The sequence below is a fragment of the Lepisosteus platostomus genome, chromosome 22 (genome assembly GCF_059453375.1).
Source record: "Lepisosteus platostomus isolate fLepPlt1 chromosome 22, fLepPlt1.hap1, whole genome shotgun sequence".
NCBI lineage: Eukaryota > Metazoa > Chordata > Actinopteri > Semionotiformes > Lepisosteidae > Lepisosteus > Lepisosteus platostomus.
The window spans coordinates 8,099,163-8,114,732 of record NC_142632.1 but is presented as its reverse complement, the minus strand read 5'-3'; the positions used below and the strand labels follow the sequence as shown (position 1 = coordinate 8,114,732).

Sequence of the window (15,570 nt, the reverse complement as noted above, 5' to 3'; positions counted from 1 at the left end):
GCAGGGGCTGCGCGTTCAGCTTCGGGGTATTAAGAGCAACAGGAATCGCGCAGCTCCGCACGCACCGCAGTACCGCACTCGGGAGGGAGCGCCGGTCCGAGCCTGGCGCGGTTCGGGTTCGGGTGTCCGCTCGCACTCGGGCTCCCGAGCCCGGCCAAGCGCTGTCAATAACGGATGTGTACGCGTGGCTTCGTCTGGGTTCAGCCGTTATATCGTGTTGTAATATAACCGATAGGTGCAAACGACACTTTCACTACACGCGTAACAACCTGTTTGTGGCGAAACAAAACTCCAGTGAATAAGACTAAGTAACAGGGTACAACTGAGGACGGGGCGGGGGTCGGAGGAAGAGTATTTCTTCTTCTTATAAACTGTAAATACTTCACGAATCTGCGCATTCGGTGACGCTGCCTGCTCTGAGCCGCTGCGGGGCGGACGCATCGCCGTGTGCGGTGTTACCAGCGGGCTGAGCGCAGGACTCGGATCCTGTTGGTGTTCACGTGTAATTACCCCGCGCGCCCTCCCAGGCACCCCCGGGCTGGGCGCACCTCGCTCGCGGCGCGTTCATGTGGGTGGCGCGCCTCGCGGCGCTGTTTGGAAGCTTAGGCGGATCCACGCGTGTCCAGGCAGGGTGTCGTGGGCGCAGACGTGCTCTGCACCAGGGGAGTTTGTGGGCTGGGCAGTCACCTTTAATATCGGCGTTACGCCCGATTCCTTGTAGGTTTAAGTGCTTCTAGAGCTGACGAGGAAGGTACGTCGTACTGATGGTATCACAACGGAAATGATCTGTCAATAACTCTTGTAAACTTTCCTGTGGTGAAGCCCCTTGAGGTTATGGCTCTTCCCACTAGCCTGCTGGTTTCTCCTCAGCCTTGCTGGCTTTCCTTTGTGGAGGGGAGCTGTCCCAGCTCTCGGGTCAGTGTGTTTGAGCCCCGGCAGGATGTGCTCCACAAGCTGAGAACTTTTAGCGGTTATGTCATAGAAAAACCGTACAGGAACAAGGCGTGGCGCTTCTTAAACGCAAGCCGAGGTCTAAGCGTTGCCTGAGCTGAAGGCACTTCAAACAATTATCACCTAACACGACCATAGCGCGGAGCTCAGATGTGAACGGAAGGTGGGTGATGGCGCAGTCTTTGCTCGACCGCCCTTCTGCGCCACACCTGCGCAGCGGAGCTGGCCTTTGTGACGTCACGTTTTGTCCCTCCTGCTGTCATGACGTTGCTCTGGGCTCTGGGAGGCTGGCAGGGTTATTGGGGGGGCCTTAAAATTGTCCCCTTGCCTCTAGTTGCTAACCTAAACAAGTGTTTAACCCGAAACGGCACACTTCTTAGCAATCTGTGTGGTTGTTTGTTTTCAAGTAGAGGTACAGCTCAACTCCATCGTCCCAGGGTGTTTAAAAATGTTGAACTCTGAGGACAGGAGGAACTGGGTGACAGAGAGGGGCCACACGTTGTCCATCTTTTCAAGGCAGTTGGGCTCCTGTATTGTCTGTTTTTTCCCTAACTGGGGGTGCCCAGCCCTGTTTCTAGGTGACTCCTGCATCTGCTGGTTTTTATTCTGGCTGGTTTGTTCTAATCACTCAGTAAATCTGTGTTTTTAATTGATCTGCATGAATGATTAGATGTTTGTGGACCTGTTTCTACAGGTAACCAGTACCTGGCCTCCGTGTGTGTTTTAACACTTTCTTCAGCTTCTATGAGCGCCTGCCTGTTTTTTTCTGAATACACAGCTCTTTACCAAGTGATCAGTTTGTGAACAGACACGGGTAGGAATGGGACTGGTCATTCGCTTACACCTGGATGGAGGGAGGTCCGGTGCCCAGAAATTGGAATAGCATTGATAAACTCATTGTTTGAAGTGCTACAAGCAATTATCAAAAACATGACTCAGAATCACTCCTCCTGTGATTGAGTACTTCGCTGGAACAGAAATCAAAATTCCCAGGGGTACCCCAGGAATTTCCAGGATCAGGGTGGGGGAACCCCTGTTCTAAGCTGTGAAGGTGCACATGACCTGAATTCTGTGTCATGTGGAGTTTCTCACCTCCATCACTCCCCTGTAGCCATGAAATGACGTCTGCAGCTGCGTTCTTTAAGTAACACCCAGCAGTTTGGGTCAGACAACACCGCTTGTCTCCTCCTGGTTTGGGGCTGGATGTGCCGTGATTCCCTGGGTCTCGGGGACGGTGTTCCTGCTCCCTCGTTCTGCTCCATTACCTCCTCCGAGAGAGTTGTCCGAGAGCTGGGATGCGCTACTCTGAGGTGCCCAGAGGAAAAGCCGTTGGCGCTCAGATCCCTCTGCCTTGCGATCGGATCAGGCCGGCGGGGCTGGGATGCTGTGCGGACGACGAGCGGCTGCCCATTGATCCGGAGGCAGGACTGTTTACGTCAGCCTTTCCCTGAAGACCGTGGACCTGCAGTGGCTCAATTTGGGAAAGGGCTCAGGAGCAACACTGGGCTGGATGTGAAGAAAGCCAGTGCATTGGATGCCAGCAGCCTCTTCTTCAGTAATTACAGATGAAGCATTAAATCTCAGTGAAGCAGGGAGCCGCGGTTCTAGTGCTTGTGCGCTGACTGTGTTCCGCGCGTGCTGATGGCGTGTTCTGGGCGGAGGCGGTTAATTAGGGTGGTTTAGAGATGATAAAGCCCTTTAATCAGATTGCTATACTTGGCCTACTAAAATTAGGGCTTTATGACATTCCTTCCATCTTGCCCAGGAATTCCTGTGTGTTTGTCGTAGTCGTGCTTTTCTGTTCCCGCCTTGATTTCCGTTCCCAAGATGGGCAGCTCCTCCGTTTCACTGGGATGCTCTGAATTCCTGTGGCGCAGGAGGGACCGCTTGCGTTCCTAGCCTCTGCGGTCAATGTGGTAGAATCTGTAGCCACATGTAGGAAACTAATAATAATTGCTTCCACTTATATAGCGCTTTTCTGGACACTCCACTCAAAAAGGTTTTACAGGTCATGGGGATCCCCTCCACCACCACCAGTGTGCAGCCCCACCTGGATGATGCGACGGCAGCCATAGTGCGCCAGAATGCTCACCACACACCAGCTGTCAGTGGGGAGAAGAGCAGAGTGATGAAGCCAGTTCAGAGATGGGGATTATTAGGAGGCCATGATTGGTAAAGGCCAATGGGAAATGTGGCCAGGACGCTGGGGTTACACCCCTACTCTTTTCAAGAAACGCCCTGGGATTTTTAATGACCACAGAGAGTCAGGACCTCGGTTTGACATCTCATCTGAAGGACGGCGCCTGTTTACAGTATAGTGTCCCCGTCACTATACTGGGGCATTAGGACCCACACAGACTGCAGGGTGAGCGCCCTCTGCTGGCCCCACTAATACCTCTTCCAGCAGCAACCTTAGCTTTCCCAGGAGTCTCCCATCCAGGTACTGACCAGGCTCACACCTGCTGAGCTCCAGTGGGCTGCCAGCTGAGAGCTGCAGGGTGATATGGCTGCTGGAAAGTTATTTGTGTGTTTCTCCAGTGCGGAGCCAGATGCGCGGGGCTTGCACAGCCAACGCTGAAATACTGCTGACCAGGCGTGGGTTTTAGAAGCTTATCCGAATGGGTGGCCTCTGCGGCGGCGTGGCCTAGCCGCTGAGTGCGTTTGCCCTCTGGCTGGTGATGTAAGGTGTGCAAGCGAGCCGCGCGGCGGGCGCGTGGGCAGGCGGTGGGACGTGCCGACAGGATGTGATGGGGAGTCGAGCCGCGCAGTCACGGGTTGACTCCGAGAGGCTTGTTTCGGATCAAATTCAAGCCTCTAAGCTACACTTGCAGGAAGTGACTTTGCCGTTTTCTTCTAAAGGGGAGCGGCAGAGACCGTTGCCGGGGGGGGGCACCATTTATTCCTCTCGCAAAAGAAATCCCAGAGCTAACGCCGACCATGAAAGCAAGGCAAATTGGGGGGGGGAGTATTCTCCGTATGTTGGTATTTTGAAGCCCTTCCTGCAAAGAGAGAAGGAAGTAGGGAGGATTTCTCTGGCTGGGCTGCGGAGTTGCGTGGAAAGAGAGGCCATTCCAGGTTCCCAGAAAGCTTTTGCTCTCAGCTGCTAATGTCTTCCAGCTGTGTTCAGCTGGCTGTCTTTTTTTCAGAGCTGTCGTTGTTTTTAAAGTCTGCCAGCAGAGCCGTGCTGCGGTGGAGAGGGTGCAGGAGGGGTTTGGGCCTGGACTCTCTTTCTGTGCCCTTCAGTAGAGATCCTCAAAAGGGCTTTTCTGGGTCTGCTCATCCAGGATAGGGCTCAACTGTTTCTCCTCTCTACACGTAGCTTTCTGTCCCCGGTCTGTTTTTCCTGGTTCTTTTTCCCCCACAATCCGGCAGAGGAGACTCAAGTCCATGCCAGCATCCCTGCAGTCTATCGGGTTTCCCTCGTGTCACTGGGATCTGGGTGGAAGTTTGAACCCTTTCACACAGTCCGTTCCTGTGCGGCTCATTGGTACCCTCGTGCACCAGCTCCTGAAACATGCGGTAGCTGAATTAATGAACTAATCAAATGGTTAAAGGTCCATCGGAATCCTGGATAGGACTGGACAATGTCCGTAAGCTCTTCGCAGCGGGTTCTGGCACTCTGGGCTCTGCCCTGACTGACCCCTTCTCAACTCTCTGCCTGGACCCTACAGGGGGAGCTCTGGGAGGGCGGGCAGGTGAAGAGGCAGGTTCTCCTGTGATTCTCACTGAGACAGTGTGGGGTGGGATCATCTGAGTGCCAGGCGAGCTGCGGAGGTTGGCTTACCGCCCGTGAGCTCCACACGGGCCCAGGAGTAGTCAAGGACAGCCCCGCCGTGCAGCTGTGGGGATGTTTGGTGATTCATAGAAGCTGCGGGGGTTTTTGGTAATGTGCTGGTGAATTACAGTAACCACTGAGAAGTTTTGGTCGCCCTACTTGGGAAAGCACGCATTCGTTTCCTGTGCGCGTGACCTCAGTGCTGTGTGTCGCAGGCAGAAGCCGAGGTCAGTCCAGTCCTTACTTTACTATGATGGACTGGATTGGAGAATAGATGCCTTTAATTTAGATTCTCTGTGTCGCTCAAAAGTGCACAGTGTCAACTAGTTGGAGAGGCCTGCAGTTTGGGGTCTGAAGTAGGTCTGGCTGGTACGTCTGATCAGCCAGGACTTGCAGTTTGCAGGCTTCTGGCAGTAAAAAACCTAATGAGCAAGTTTGGTTGGAAACATTTAGGTATTTCTTTTTCGCGGTGAAAATGTGACTGTGGAAATGTCTTGCAGAGGAACTGCGCTGGACTCGCATGTTGTTAAGGTTGCTGCTGGAAGAGCTGTTAGTGGGGCCAGCAGGGGGCTGGCGGGGACACTATACTGTAAACAGGCGCCGTCCTTCGGATGAGACGTAAACCGAGGTCCTGACTCTCTGTGGTCATTTAAAAAAATCCCAGGGTGTTTCTCGAAAAGAGTAGGGGTGTAACCCCGGCGTCCTGGCCAAATTTCCCCCTGGCCCTTACCAATCATGGCCTCCTAATAATCCCCATCTCTGAACTGGCTTCATCACTCTGCTCTCCTCCCCACTGAGAGCTGGTGTGTGGGGAGAGGACTGGTGCGTCATCCAGGTGGGGCTGCACACTGGTGGTGGTGGAGGGGATCCCCATTAGCTGTAAAGCGCTTTGAGTGGAGTGTCCAGAAAAGCGCTCTATAAGTGTAAACCATTATTAACCCATGTGATGGTGCTGGGCAGCCCCTGCTCCTCAGCTGGGCTCCTGTGGGCGAATGCGAGGCAGCCAGGCTGAGTCCTGATGAGGCAGGGACCTGCAGAGTGTTCCCAGCTCTTTCCATGAAGAATCGCTTTGGGGTCTGAGAGGGAGAGAGGCCTCTCTCAATGGCCTGTTTAAACAGATATAGGGAGTGTATGCACTGTGTGTATGAAGTGTTGACTCTTTTTTTTTATTAGTGCCGTTTGCTTTGTCCGTGTAAAATGCAAGTGTATGTTCACTTTCTGATGTGGCAATACAAACGAGAAAAACTTTAGAACTGTCCATATTGAATGTCATGTAAAATAGTCTAAAATAAATATTCATTGCTAGGGTATGAATAATAAGCATTCAAAATATATGTTGTGGATCCTCATCTGACTTTGAAAAGCTAGAGAAGGTATAAACTGGAGCTTTTTCACGGGACCCAGGCGCCTGGCAGTTGGGATCCATGCTTCAGGTCCTGCAGGCTGCACGTGTAAATGACACTCAGACCTGTTCATGATGGTTTTCTGATTCAGCTCAAACTTGGGGGTTCCAGTCAGAGAGGCGACGGGCCTCTGAGCAGCTCGGGGTGCCCAGTTTTTCCAGGTCTCCGCGCGAACCGGCCGAGATCTGTCTTGGGTGCCGAGAGGTGGAGAGCTGCTGTTGCAGTTGGTGAGGAAATGGTGACCGTGGCTCTGGGAACAGGTGTTTAGTGCAGAGAAAGGCAGTGCAGTTGTCGTGATTAAACCCCGCTAGCTTGGTGTTGGGGATGTTGTGCTAAGTTAACCACGTTTTGTCAGTAAAATGTATTTTGGGGAAAAATGAGATTCAGCATATTCCTTTGGCCTGGAGGAAGTCAGGAGGGAGCCATGTGTCGACGCCCGTCTCCAGGGCGACGGGGGGGGGGGCGCGGGTGTCCAGGTCTGAGAGGCTTGACTAGTCAATCTGAGGCCTCAGAGACCTTCCGGTTTGTTTGGTTATTTCAGACTGAGAGTGCAGAACAGAGTGGAACAAAGTAAAACAGAAACTTGAGGGCAAACTGCAAAGCAGCACTAAAGACTTTTTTTTTAACTTGTACTTTTTTTTTTCCAAGAAGACTGAATTTAGTTTCTGGTTGGTTCTTTTTTTTTCCTCCCCCCTGGATCTGGATCACGACCTCTTCCTGCCGGACAGTCTCCGGAGGAATCCCCTGACCTGAATCAATCCAACCCGCTGAGTGACAGCCGGTTTGTGCACCAGCACCTGGGTCCCTCAATCCCCAGTCCTCTGTGGCACAGCCTGGACTGAAACCCGGGACACCTGCCTGCTGTTAACGATCAGCTTGGCTCTTCTGGTCCAGCTTGTCTCATGCTGTCGAGGGCTCATTCAGATTCCGATCCGTTCAGCGACGCTTCAGTCAAAGGCTGTGAGCGCTGAGGCTTCTCCCCAGGGAAGCTGATATGAGCGGAAGCCAGTTTGCAACAACATGACTCCTTTTCCTTTCTCAAGAGAGCGGCAGTCTGTCACAGGCAGGGAACGGAGTCTCTCAACTAAAATAATAGAACTGTCCAGTTGACCAGAACTAGAATCCTTGCAAAGCACACGCCATAGCGAGCATGTGTGCAAAGAAAAGTAGCCAGAAAATCACCAAAGTACAAGAATGGTTGAATCGCAAAAATTAGAATTCAGTGTGTGATTTAGGGAACAAATGATTCGTTAACGAAGAGCAGAAGATCCAGGTTTCTGGAACATCCAGAGAAGGCGGAGTTGCAGGACAGCTGTGGTTGGTGTTTGTGGTCTGCGGCCTTCATTAGTGCTGTCAGCTCCTGAAAGCAAATCAAAGCAGCAGGTTCCAGCAGGCTCTGCCCTCTGCTCTGTGGTTTAACCCAGTGAGCTCTCTGAGGACGCGATGGGCTCTGTCTCTGTGGTTTGCTTCAATTGCTGGTCCGGGGGCTTTGGGGGGGTGTGGGCTCTGCCAGTCCCTGGTCTGGGGGGGGCTCTGGGGAGCTAGGCCGGTCTGGATGGGTTTCTGTTGGGTGACTTTCTCACAGCAGAGTGCGACTGAATCCATTCAGCTCTCTCACCACAGCGTGTAACAAATGTGACTTTTCACCTTCCTGCCCTGTAAGAACAGGCGGGTTCGAAGTTTATTCAATAACACTTGTAAAAAGCTGTAAAATAGCACGCATGACACAGAACAGAGGCAAAAGAAAGAAAAAAACAAACAACAGACAACAGTCTGAGTCTGTGGCATTGGTAGTAAAAACAAACGGCACATCATAAGTTTGGGTGAAAAGTTTTAGTTAAATTTAAAAATGTCCAAAGTCACAAAATACTATAATTGATTTTTAAATGTTATTTTTAAAGTTTTTTTTTTTCCCCACATAAGATTCAGTTTTCAATCATCAGAGTAAGCTGGATTTGACAAGGTAATTTTTTTTAGTGCCAGGGCTGTGCAGTGGTCAGCTTCACTGGGGGCCTGGGTTCAGTTCCTGGGGTGCTCTCCGAGTGGGGTCTGTATGCCCTCCTTGTGTTTGGATGGGGTTCCTCCCTCAGTCCAGAGACATTCTGAAAGGTTAATTGGCTTTTGGGAAGGTTGGCTCTAAAGAGTGTCTGTCTTCCCTGTGAAGGACTGGTGTCCCATCCAGGGCGTACCCCGCCTCGTAAAAGATGAATTTCTTTTTGGAGCTTTTGTTTCATGTCGGTTCACGTGGTTGAAGCATTGTTAAACTCTATGGGTGGATAAGAGTTCCAGACACCCACAACCTTGCCTGTAGGCCTAACTGTTCTGACTTCCATTTCAAATACCGGTTCTGAAAGGTTTTGACAAGGTCAGACCTAAGAGTTGAAAGGTGTGTGTGTGTGCTGTACTATCTGATTTATCTTACTGTTAGGGGACCTGTCTGTAATACAAGTTAATAACTAGTAAATACTTATTAACCTGAGTTATTTAGCAAAATGGACATGGTGCAGTTTATATCCTTTTTAATAGTTCTGGGCTACTTGGGGGTTAACCTTAAGGCTTATAATATTGGAAACATGTTTTTCCTTTAATCAGTGTGAACAGTTGTTCGTTAACACAGCTGCAGACTAGCTCTCAAGGGGACTAAATAAACATTTCAAAATCATCCGGCTAGACCTGATGGGGAGGTAAAAAAGTGGATTGTAGGCCGTGTTGTGAAGTTATGTTTGGATATAAAACGCACTTGTTGCCTAAATAAGTCTTATCTGGGGTTATAAGGGGGCAGATGCTGGAACGAGACAGACTGTCCTTGCGTGAAGGCATTTTTACCTTTTAGTTATGTTTGTGATGGTTTTTAATTGTGCTTTATTGCTAATTTATTGCAGCATCCCGAGTCTCCGACAGGAATGCAGAAGGTAGGTGTGCAGGCTACTGGCTTTTAGATGTGTGGAAACCTGCATCCCTGTGACCCTGTGTGTGTTGAACTAGTCACTAATGCTTAGAATACGGCTTCCTTCAAATGCATGAGTGTGTTGAATTTTCAGTGAGCCTGCAGTTCAAATGCATACCTTTTAATTTTCCATCGATGATCAACTTGCTTACTTATGTTAACATTTAACGAGCTGAATTGCACCTTTGATATATCACTTAGATGAAAAGCTGTTATCTTTTAGACTGGAGATACAGCTCTTGTAGAGCCAGCGTGCGAGTGCCATTGTGCAAGACAAGCTTGTCTGTCTCCTACACTTAGCTAGTCAATCTGCAAGCACTGAATACCAGTCTCTTCTGGCTCATTTCCCTTATAGGAAAGCTGCCTAGGAATTCTGCATGCCTAGCGTCCTTGAATAGTTAATCATTCCTTATATTCTGCAATTTGATCAAACCTGAGAATTTAATTATTTATGTGGACTTGTATAATTTTCTTTTGGAAATGCACTTCCCTGATTCAGGCATTGTATTTTCCCCAGTGAAAGTGCCCTGCAATCATTTCTCATGAAGAAGGTCATTTTGTTCTCAGGTCACAAAGGCACTGTACAGGCTTTGCAGTTTTTTGATGATTAATGCAAATGATCAGCTCAGAGCTGTGCTTTATTTCTATATAAAAAATCTATTATTGACTTCGTTTAACAGTTTTGAAGCTAGAACGGCTTGCTCACTGAGTGTAGTAGAACAGTACTGACTGTTGGATGGGTAGATTGTAGCTTTTAGATTCAAGGATCAGAATAGGCAGGTTTGATTAAAGTGGGTCTCTTTCTCTGTGTGTGTGTGTGTGTGTGCAGGCAGCAAGCAGGTCACAGCAATGAAGGGCAAGAGTGTGTGGTGAGCTGTGGCCCAGCTCTCAGCTGAGAGAGTGCTGTGCTGTCTGTCGCTGGGCCGGTGGGTCACAGTTCTGTGCTCTGTCTGGGACAGCTGGCTGTGAATCCCGAGCGGCCAAAATCACAAAACCGGCCTCCTTGTCAACTTCGACAGGGTGTCTCGGACTGAATCTGGTCATTGACTTGTTTAGATGCCGCTGTGCTGCTGCTCTTGTGACTCGTCTCGGAAACAGAGCTGAAAAGCAGGAAAAATTCCAAATGAGCCGATGTGCAGGACGGCCAGTTTTACGCAAGTTTGGAAACAAAAGGATGTGTGTTTTCAACTCATCCCAAATTGGTTCTCATTGTCAAGTTGACAGTACAGCTAGTGCTGCATATCTGCAGCTAGGACTATTATATTTAATCGAAGTAAATGAATAAATCTGAAGCTCAATACTACTAATGCTGGTCTAAACTATTTTTGTTTGGCAAGAAGTTTGTTGTAGTCCGTGGTGCCTCAGAAAGAATATGATTTCTGCTCCTGGTGTTTGTCATGTTGTTGGGGTTTGTGGAATTCACTGACCTCACAAGTCTTGCATTATGAACAATCATTGTGTGCTATCACAGTGTAAGCATGATCTAATGGAAAGCTTTTTGATGATCGTATTTATCGGTAACCAGATTGGAAAATACATTTGCATTCTGTGCAGACGAGTGCTGCCTTACACTTGTCAGAAACTCCTCTGCTGTTTATTAACATGCTAATCTAGAAATAACACTGCTCACTTCTCTAGTTCCTGCTTGTGTGCAGTCGTGTGCATAGGACAGATGTCCAGAAACAGCTCAGCTGTCTTAATTATAACTTGCATTTCGAGTCTAACTCTTCGCTTGTGGTGGTTTGGTTGTGTTACTGTTTTCATGTTGGGTTTTTTGCGTTTGTAATTTGTGTTTCCAGATTATTTCTGTCTTGTAATGGACACATAAACACACAGCTGCACTGCTGTGCCCACTGGCTGTGGCATTGCTCTGCCTGCTGTTCAGGAAGGGAGGGTTCTGCAGTGTGGCCAGGAAACGGCTGTTCAGTCTTTCCCTGGTCTGGGAGAGAAGTTGCAGCTCAGTGGTGTTCGGGGCCAGTTCTCTGGCTGCTCCGGGAGTATTAGCCCCACAGCCCCAGCGTTGTCACAGTTAGTCCATAGGTGTACTGCTGAGAGCCTCCGAAATGTCAGAATTTTTTTTGTTTGTTTTTTTTTTAGCGTTGGCCTCTGTTCTTAGAGATACCAGTGTATCCTTGTGCTGGAGTGTACAGCAGTGTCAGAAGGCTTTACAGTCAACTCTCAGCTGTGATTGAACATCGGTGCCTGAATGAATGACAATGCTAAGCTGGCTGAACATCCCCTCAGTCCAGTTGTGGGCAGCAGAGCGCAGGAGAGGTTGGGGGCATCTGTAACTGGAAGGTTGCAGGTCCAAATCCCATGTGGGACACTGCTGTTGTTCCCTTGAGCAAGATACTTCACTCAGATTGTCCAATTCAATTGGTACTCAAATGCTTGCCGGTATAAATGGGTACAAATCTTAGGAATTTTGGATCAGACCGCCAGCTAAGTTGAGCAATTTCAATTGGAGTGGCTGAAGTTGACCAGGTTGGTTTCAGAGTCCCAGCTTGCTCTTTTTCTCCGGCGTGTGGGCGTGGTGGGGGCGAGAGTTGTGCGTGATTGCTATTCTGGTCTCTGAGTTTCCACAGGCTGCAGCGCATGTGGCGCGTGATTAACCACACAGTGTGTGGCGCTGTCATGCTGCGCTCCAGAGTCACGTGACATCTGCCGTCGACGGGGGCGGCTGAGTCTCATCCCAGGCCTCCACGTTTCCACGACAACCGGTCAACAGCTGGACCGAGGCCTGCAGAGGCTGGCCTGGCTCCTGTGCGCAGGAGACCGAGGCAAACCGAATCTAGCGTGGCAGCCGGCAGGAGTGCCATCAGGAGTCTTATCGGGACCCCTTCAGTGGAATTTGTAGTTTTGCAGTGAGAAAAGTGAACTGTGCTGAATTTAGGAAATTCATCAACTTAAAAAAAAAAAGGTAATGTTGGACATTCTCCATTGCTTTGGGAATAAATCAGAGACCTTCTACATGCTGAAAGAAGTTTATTAGGAACCCCCAACCAGGGTGAAAATCTCTTTCTGTGACAGATTAACAGTGTTGACATTCCTATCATGTAGCCCCTGGATTTCAAAGAATGTTTTGGAGGGGAGGTAGAATGGCTTGCTCCTGGTCTGGTATTTTACCAGGTTTGGGACAATAAAATCCGTCAGACTTGAGTGTCCTGTCATGAGTGGACAAAGCGCAACACATCGCAGCTGGCTGCTTCAGCCTCCCGGACTGCTGTGTTTCTAGAGACCACAAACGTCAGCATGTCTGGGAGATGAATAGTCAGGGAGGAACTGTTCAGCACATGCTGCTCAGACACACACACGGGGTATTTTGGCATTTCACTGCAGAAGTTGAGTTTCTTCCTGACATTCCCTAATTAAATACCCGTTAATGGAGTATTCTAGTCAACGAAGAGGATGCGCACTGAGCTGGTGACATGTCTGTGTGGGGACACGTCCGGTGAAAGGCAGGATACTGCTGGTTCCCCATGTGGGCGTGGTCCCGGTGATGGGGAGACCCTCCTAGTGAAACTGCGTGCTCTGTGGGGGCCTGGCCAGGAGTCGGGACCAGCAGTGCCGGGGGGGGCTGTGGTCAGTATCGGTTTGTTGCCAGAGTTTGGACAGTGCTAGAGTATGCTGGGTTTGGAAGAAAAGCATTAGATCACATTAGCTTGTATAAATGAGAAACCAAATCCTCCCACTTTTGCCTTGTGTGATCCAGGGCCCTCCCAGAGAAATCCGTAGACGATGTAGGGTGGTGGATGTGGTTGAGAAGATGCGAGAGGCGAGGTTACGGTGGTATGGACATATCATGAGGAGGGACGTTGAGGAAGTAACAAAGAGGGTAATGGAATTTGAGGTGGAAGGTAACAGAGGAAGAGGCAGGCCTAGAAAGAGATGGATAGATTGTGTGAGAAAAGATATGGAGGTATGTGAAGTGAGTGAGGAAGATGTGCTCGACAGAGACAAGTGGAGAAGAGCAACCAAAGCAGCTGACCCCAGGACAGTCTGGGACTAAGGCTGTGAAAAAGAAGAAGAAGATCCAGGGCCCTCCCAGTAGTCCCTGTGGCTAGATTACCTCTGATCTCAGTCATTCCAAGGATTGCTGTACATATCACAGGATGACGGCTACAGCAGGAATGCAAAGGCCTGGGCCTGTGTGAGAGTATCTGGTGTGCTTTGACAAGGCAGTGAGAACTGCCAGTTGTGTAACCTTAAAAAGCTGCAGACAGACGCTCTCGGGACCAGCTGCTTGTCTAATGATTCAGCTGGAGGCCGTTAACTGTGCTTTGTTGAGCAAGTTCCAGTTATGCCTTGGCAGGTCAGCACTATGCTGAGAACGCCACCTTGAGGGTGTCCCTGCCCAGTACCACTTACCTCCTGGGGAAGGTGGAAGCAATGATCCTGAGAGACGGTTGTGTCCCGTTAGGAAGCTGTTGTCATCCCTTCCTTGCTAAAGGCTCTTTAAACTCCCGAGAGCATCGGGGCGGTGTGTCCCCTCCTTTACAGGCAAAGGCAAACCTGTTCTGACCTGCCCCCCTGCTCCTGATCGCCTGAACTTCTGCTGGAAGTCCTGATCGTTCACTCTGTGGTGCGATTGTCACCGTGTCCCGACGGGGGGAAAAATGTGTCTGCAAGCCTTTCCCGTGGGGCGGGAGATTGTCCCGATGGGTCTGGAAGCGATACTGAGAGGAGAGGGTGGAGAGAGACCGTGAAGGAGCTGGGAAAAGGCTCCGTGTGGAGAGGCGGCCAGGACAGTCCCGTTAGCTCTGCAGAACGTGGCTGTAGAGGGAAGCACTGGCAACAGGGGACACAAAATGACCACAGTCCACAGACGACACGGCATCCAGGACATCCGCTGGCTTTCAGATCATCTCCTCCTCAATAACAACCTGTTCCCCGTCCATAGTTGCACGTTTATCAAACTCCATGACTTCATGGGGCACCGTCTTCACAGCGGTTTCTCAAGTCGGCCAATCGGCATGATAAACAACTGACCAGGGCCATTGACCTTGTCAGTTGCGGAATGTTGCTGTGAATCCTGTTCGGAGGAAACTCTTATATCCTCAGAAGGATAGTGTTTATGCTAAATGGCTCCAGCCCAGCGGACACGTTTTGCAGAAGGTTAAGTTTACATCTAAAATCTGGCGAGAACGTCTCTGTCGCAGCCAGCTGCTGGTTCTCATGGGCTGCTCATTATCGGGGTGTCTTGGCATCTTTCTGGCTCCTCAGTTGAAGCCCCCCCTGCCGGCCCACCAGGTCCCTGTCAAATACAGCCCATTTCCCAGTGTTCTGCTGCGGAGATGTGTGTGTGTTCCTTTCGGATCAGAGAGCCGGGTTGTCCTCTGGCTTCACGCTATTTATCACCCCTTTAGTCCATCCGTCTTTCCTGGGAAAAGTATGGAAAAGAAGGTGTCTTCTAGCGCTTCAGGTGTCAACTCCTATACATAGGATAGCACACGTGCAGTCAGTGAATCCTGAAATGGCTCAGAGCGCTGTGCACCAGGAGTCACGTTGTCGTCCCTGCAGCCGATTGGAATTCCCGTCTCCTGCCTCCCTGTGGGAAGGGAGTTCTTCATTGTCCGTTCAGAGCTCTGCGGATAGAGCGGCGATCCAGGGCTCTTGGCGTTGCAAAGGCCTGAGCTGTGTTCGTTTTGCCAGGGCAGCTCTCTCCAAGCTCTGAGCCTGTGCTGCTGTGGCTCTGGCCCTCTTGGTGTCGGGGGAGGGAGGGGGGGGTGTCTCGGCCCGGCGGAGCGAGGCCAGAGGGCCGAGGAGGAGGAGTGCGGGGGGCAGTGGCGGCCCGCTGCACTCTCACACCTTTGTAACCGTTTTGGTGCTGACAATACCTGAGCCGTGTTACCCGGCTGTCTTGCTTAATATTTGATGAGCCTCCTCTTTGTGGGTCTCGGTCTTAATTACACCCTGTGCTAAGCAAAGCTGCCCAGCTGGCTTTCTCTGCTAAGTAATTTAACAGGGAGATTAGTGGTAAAGGCCCTGGCGATCACACACCTCATGGCCCCTCTATGCCAGGGTTTTTGGCGCTGGAGGGCAGACAAGTCCCACTTCTACTGCATAGCACTGTGGCCCACTCCTGGCTTAGGGGATACAGCCCTTAGTTATAAACCAGCATGACAGAAGGCATATTTCAAACCTGTCACCTCGTTCTGAGTAAGCTCGTGTCCACAGATGTTGGACCTACATCGCGTAGATCCAGGTTCTTCACAACGCTAGTCAGCTGTTCTAGACGGCTCAGCAGTACTGCACTGGTGATCCCTTTGTGGGGTCGCCCTCTCCAGGATCCCGCATGTGTGATCTTGCGTTGTTGCAGGGTTCAGTCAGGGTATGGCTGCTGGAAAAGGCCAGCTTCTCCAGCACCATTTATCTACCGTGTGTGTCCTGTCCTCCATAGTCATCTGTCCAGTGTGGAGGGGAGGCTGCAGCTGTGAAAACCTGAAAAGCTCAGTGCTGTGCAGCAGGCTTCCGAATGTGTTCCCTGGGTGTGT

At 50.4% G+C, this 15,570-nt stretch overlaps 1 protein-coding gene across 4 annotated transcripts in view; it reads left to right on the top strand.

Moving 5' to 3' along the window:
- The window catches only part of LOC148643346 (unconventional myosin-Ic-like), a 71,089-nt gene that overhangs the window by 4,540 nt on the left and 50,979 nt on the right, over nucleotides 1–15,570 (top strand). For 2 of the 4 annotated variants that reach the window (XM_088616060.1, XM_088616063.1), the window contains exon 2: nucleotides 9,012–9,041. The exons of the other annotated variants lie outside the window; for them this stretch is intronic. In XM_088616060.1, the coding sequence (XP_088472186.1) occupies nucleotides 9,012–9,041 (30 nt within the window). The remainder of the gene's footprint in view (nucleotides 1–9,011; nucleotides 9,042–15,570) is intronic. 4 annotated transcript variants of the gene reach the window in all.